This window comes from Passer montanus, unplaced genomic scaffold (assembly GCF_014805655.1).
Source record: "Passer montanus isolate IOZ18808 unplaced genomic scaffold, ASM1480565v1 scaffold413, whole genome shotgun sequence".
NCBI lineage: Eukaryota > Metazoa > Chordata > Aves > Passeriformes > Passeridae > Passer > Passer montanus.
Window position 1 is genome coordinate 21288 of NW_024368964.1, and position 5866 is coordinate 27153.

General features: G+C 60.6%; 1 protein-coding gene across 1 annotated transcript in view; it reads left to right on the forward strand.

Annotated features, from left to right (window-relative positions):
• Positions 1-3274: 3274 nt before the first annotated feature.
• Positions 3275-5866, forward strand: part of LOC120507207 (DNA-directed RNA polymerase II subunit RPB1-like) — a gene marked incomplete at its 3' end in the record, with an annotated part of 5497 nt that continues 2905 nt past the window's right edge. The window contains exons 1-3 of the mRNA XM_039719551.1: positions 3275-3559; positions 4377-4509; positions 5133-5269. Of these exons, the coding sequence (XP_039575485.1) occupies positions 3470-3559; positions 4377-4509; positions 5133-5269 (360 nt within the window). The remainder of the gene's footprint in view (positions 3560-4376; positions 4510-5132; positions 5270-5866) is intronic.

The window sequence follows — 5866 nt, forward strand, 5'->3', positions numbered from 1 at the left end:
CGCGGGCGCCGGCGCGGCGCCGTCGGGCACGGCGCCCTGGCTGTAGGTCTTGTAGGGGCGCTTGTTGGCGCGCATGGGCAGCAGGCGGTAGAGCTTGAGCGCGTTGAGCTTGGGCCGGTAGCCGCCGTTGGGCGTCTTCTCGGAGGCGATGAGCCCCGGGCTGATGCCGTGGAAGGCTTTTTGGTGCGTCTTGAGGTTGTAGTAGGTGACGAAGGTGTCCCAGCAGAAGATGCACTGGTAGCGGCGCTCGCCCGTGTGCCACACCTCGTGCTTGGTGCGGTACTCGGCCAGCGCGAACACCTTGTCGCAGTAGCGGCACGGGTACTTGCGGCGCCACGAGTGGACGTTGGCGTGGCGCTTCAGGCTGGACAGCGTCATGTAGGAGCGCTGGCACACGCCGCACAGGTACAGCACCTGCCCGTCCACCACCTTGACCAGCGGCTCCTGCTCCGCGCCCGGCTCCAGCGCGCGGTGCCGCAGCAGCAGCGCCTTCTTGGCCGCCCTCGGCGCCGCCGCCGCGCTGCTCGTGGTCACGTGTTGGAGGAGCAGGCGGAGGCTGCGGGGGCGGGGCCAGAAAGGGGCGGGGTCAGAGGGGGTGTGGCTAAAGGGGGCGGGGTTAAGGGGACGCGGAAGTGTCAGCGCGGCACGGGCGGGAGGGGACACCCGGGGGGCGAGGGGACACGCACGGGTGGGACACAGAGGAACACAGGTGGGACACACAGAGGAACACACCTGGACATGCACAGAAACACAGGTGGGACACAGAGGAACACACCTGGACACACGGAAACACACCTGGACACATGGAAACACACCTGGACACACGGAAACACAGGTGGGACACACGGAAACACACCTGGACACACAGAGGAACACACCTGGACACACAGAGGAACACACCTGGACACACAGAAACACAACCTGGACACACGGAAACACACCTGGACACAAGGAAACACACCTGGACAAATGGAAACACAGGTGGGACACACGGAAACAGACCTGGACACACGGAAACACAGGTGGGACACACGGAAACACACCTGGACACACGGAAACACAGGTGGGACACACGGGAACACACCTGGACACACGGAAACACACCTGGACACACAGAAACACAGGTGTGACACACGGAAACACAGGTGGGACACACACACACACGCACAGGTGAGACACACACAGAAACACACCTGTACATACATGCACAGGTGTAACATGCACAAAAACACCTGTACACACACACACACACACCTGTACACACGCCTGGACACGCACAGGTGTGACACGCACACACCTGCACACACGCACAGGTGACACACCCACACAACAGCCACAGCACCCGTCGCACACGCACAGCACACGCGACACGTGTCGGACACAACACCCGCTCACAGACACAACACACGCGGCCCCACAAGCCCCAACAACCGCGCCCAGACACACACGGACACAAGGCACAACCGAACACGGGTGTACAACCGCAGAGGGACACGCGGCACAGCCAGACGCGGCTGCACAACCGTGCGTGGGTGTGACGCACAACCGAACACGGGTGTACAACCGCACAGGGACACGCGGCACAGCCAGACGCGGCTGCACAGCCGTGCGTGGGTGTGACGCACAACCGAACACGGGTGTACAACCGCACTCCGAGCACCCCCGCGCGGATGTTTCACCCGCAGAGGGACGGCTGCAGGTGGAGAAACAACCCCCAGGCAGCCCTCGAACTGACGCACAGCCGCGCGCGGGTGTGACGCGCTCGCAGCCACACATTTGTCACACTTTGTGTCACATTTGTCACATTTTGTGTCACATTTTGTGTCTGACTGTTGCGTGGGGCTGTGTCAGGTTGTACTTTTGGGTTGTACCTCAGACTGTGTCACATTTATCACATTTTGTGTCACATTTTGTGTAACATTTGTCACATTGTGTGTCCGGCTGTGCTGGGAGGGGCTGTGTCAGGTTGTACCTTTGGGTTGTGCCTCAGACTGCCACATTTTATGTCAGAACTGTGCCGTTTGGGGCTGTCACATTGTGTCACGCCCCCAAAACCCCCAAATTTCTCCTTCTCTGCCCCCAAATCCCCCCCACAAACACCGTTTTCCTTCCCCCAATCCCCTCTCTGCCGTTCTCTGCCCAAATTCCCCTTTCTTGCCGTAATTGTCCCCAAAACCTCCTGCTCCTCCTGGACGCCCCTCCCTGCCCTCCAAACACCAAAATTCTCCTGTTTTTCCTCCATTTATGGCCCCTATTCCTTCCTGCCCCTCCAAAACTCTCCTCAAACATTCTTTCACTGCTCCAATTCTCCCCCACAAACCCGACTGCTGCCCCAAAACACCCCAACCCGCCCTAAACCCCCCTCCTTGTCTGCAATTGCCCCCCAAACGCTCCTGCCTCTCTAAATTCCCATTTTCTACCCCAATTATAACCCCACATCCCTCCTGCTCCGCCAACAACCTTCAAGCCCTTAATAATTGCACCCCCAACCCCTACTACCCCCTCAAATTCCTTTTGCCGCTCCTAAAATACTCCTTCAAGTCCACTGCGCCTCGCCCGGCCCCTTCCCCAGCACCCCTCCGGAACAGGCCCCAAAGCCTCGGCCTTTCCCAGCCGCTCCAGCCGGGTCGGGAGCGCCGGGAGCGGCCGGGCCGGGCGGGCGAGGCCGGGGCTGCGCAGGCCGCGGCTGGAGCGCTGCTTCGCCCATTTCCGGCACCGTCCGCCTTTGCTTCGGTATCTTTCGTCGGATATTCGGTAATTTCCGGTATCTTCCGCTCATGCTTCGGCATATTTCGATAACTTCCGCCAACGCTTCGTCAAATTCCGGCTCTTTCCGTCAACGTTCGGGCACCGCCGGTTAACTTCGATCATTTCCGTTACTCTCCGAAAGCCCTTCGGCGATCTCCGCCCACTTCCGGCAGTACTTCGGGAATCTCCGCCAGCTTCTGAGGTCACTTCGTCAACCTCCCTCCGCCCCGCGATCGCTCGGCTCTCGGGCTCGGTGGGGGCGGCGCTCTTAAAATAAATTATTCATGAGCCGATCCCACCGTGCTGGAAGTTGGGAGTCCGACGCCGGCGCGTCCCTTGAGGGCTTCACGGAGCAGCCGCCGACTCCCTGCCCCTTCCCCGCTCCTCGCTCGCCTCACGGACCCCATCTCCCTTTCCTTCCCGCCGCTTCTTTCCCGCGTCTCCCCCCTTTTTCCTCTGAGGCGTTTGGTACGCTCCGGCCATGCCCCCTCGGGCGGCGCGCGGGGGCCGAGTCTATATAAGGCGGCGCCGGTGCCTCACAGCGCTCAGTCGCGCCTTGAGCGCGGAGCGGCCGGAGTGGAAAAGGGGAAGCTCCGTGCCGAGGGCTCCGTGAGGTGCCGGTTCCCCGGAGGGGTTAAAGCTCCCCGCTCCCTCAACCCCTCCGTGAAGGGGTCGGTTCCGAGCAGTCGGAGCGGCGCGAGGCCGCGGCCCCACCGGCGCCATGCACGGCGGTCCGCCCTCGGGCGACAGCGCCTGCCCGCTGCGCACCATCAAACGAGTCCAGTTCGGGATCCTCAGCCCCGATGAGATGGTACCGAGGCCGGGGCGGCGCGGACGGAACCGCGGGGCCCGCGGCGGGAGCGGGGCCGGCGGCTGAGGGCGAGCGGCGGCGGGAAATGGCGCCGGGGCAGCGAGAGCGCGGAGCGGAGCGGCCCCGTGAGGGGACAGCGCCCCCCACAGGCCCGGGGGGCTGAGCGGGAGAGAGGGGAGAGCCCAGAGGGGGATTTGGGGGGTCCTCAGGGGGCTCGGGGACACAAAGGAGGTTCTGGAAGGTGTTGGGGTGCCCAGGAAGGCTCTGGAGGAGCTTTGGAGTGTCCGAGAGTGGCTCAGAATCCCCTGGCAGCGTTTTGGCGTCCCTAGGAGTGGCTCAGGGAGCCTCGGGATGAGTTTTGGGGTCCCTGGGGGTGCCCAGGAGGCCTCGGGAAAAGTATTGGGGTGCCTTGGAGGCGTTTTAGGGTGTCCTGGAGGGGCTTTGGGTCTCTGGAGGTGGTTGTGGGGGCCTTGGAAGAGCTTCAGGCTGCTGTGAAGGAGACTTGGGGCGCCTGGAGGTTTTTAGGGGAATTCTGGAAGAGCTTTGGAGTGTCCTGGAGGAGGTTTGGGGGTCCCTGGGAGTGGCTCAGGGGGCCCTGGAGGGGTTTTGGGGCCCCTGGGAGCTGCTCAGGGAGCCCAGGTGGGATTTTGGGGTCCCTGGAAGTTGTTCAGATAGTTCAGATTTTGGGGTGATTGAAGTGTTTGTTGTCACCCGAGGGGGTCACTTGGGGTACCCCCACCCATTTAGGGTTTTTGTGGGGAGCACATGGATGCATTTGGGGGTCTCCATGTGCCTCAGTTTCCCTTTTCCCCCCCAGAAACGGATGTCGGTGACTGAGGGGGGCATCAAGTACCCCGAAACCACCGAGGGGGGACGCCCCAAACTGGGGGGGCTCATGGACCCCCGGCAGGGTGTCATCGAGAGGACGGGGCGCTGCCAGACCTGTGCTGGTGAGTCAGGGGGGTCCTGAACCCCCAAATCCTCCTGGGAGGGGACCCTCAACCCCAAAATCCTCCTGGGAGGGGACCCTGAACCCCAAAAGTTCACATGGGAGGAGCCCAAAGCCCCAAATCTTCACAGGGACCTCCTGAGCCTCAAAGGTGTCTCACAAAGAGGGTCCTGAACCCCCAAATCTTCACATGAAGGGCCCTGATCCCCCAAATCTTCACAGGGAGAAGGCCCTGAACCCCCTAAAATTCTCCTTTTTCTCAGGAGGATTTCTGGGTTTTGGGGTGTCCTTTTTTTTGTGGGGTTCCCTTTTTGGGGAGCTCCCCTCATTCCCCCCTCCCCAAATTTTTTTGGGATTTCTTGAGAGACACTTCAATAATTTTGGGCGTTTCCTTGGTTTTTTTGGGGATGGTGTCCCCTTTTTTTGGGGTTTTCCTTTTTTTTTTTTTTGATTTCCCGTTTTTTGGCGTGCTCTCCTTTTTAAGGCTTTTTTAGGGTTGTTCCCCTCCCATCCCAAAACCCCATTCTGGGGGGGTTCCCCTCTATCCCAACCCCCCAATCCGATTTTGGGGTGTCCCCAGTCCGATTTTGGGGTGTCCCCAATCCGATTTTGGGGTGTCCCCAGGGAACATGACGGAGTGTCCGGGCCACTTTGGCCACATCGAGCTGGCCAAGCCCGTGTTCCACGTGGGATTTTTGGGCAAAACCATGAAAATCCTGCGCTGCGTCTGCTTCTTCTGCTCCAAGCTGCTCGTGGACTCGGTGAGACCCCAAAAATCCCTGAGGCACCCCAAAAGTTTGGGGGGGAGGGGTCGGGTTTGGGCTGGAAATGGCTCCGTGGTGGCACCTTGGGGACACGTCAGGGATGGGGGGTGGTGGTTGGGGTGGGGGCCCCCTTTTTTTGGGTTTTCCCTTTTTTTTTTTTTTTTTGATTTCCCATTTTTTGGCGTGCTCTCCTTTTTTAGGGCTTTTTTAGGGTTGTTCCCCTCCCACCCCAAAACCCCATTCTTGGGGGGTTCCCCTCTATCCCAACCCCCAAATCCCATTTTGGGGTGTCCCCAATCCGATTTTGGGGTGTCCCCAGGGAACATGACGGAGTGTCCGGGCCACTTTGGCCACATCGAGCTGGCCAAGCCCGTGTTCCACGTGGGATTTTTGGGCAAAACCATGAAAATCCTGCGCTGCGTCTGCTTCTTCTGCTCCAAGCTGCTCGTGGACTCGGTGAGACCCCAAAAATCCCTGAGGCACCCCAAAAGTTTGGGGGGGAGGGGTCGGGTTTGGGCTGGAAATGGCTCCGTGGTGGCACCTTGGGGACACGTCAGGGATGGGGGGTGGTGGTGGGGTTTGGGGGGGTTGGGA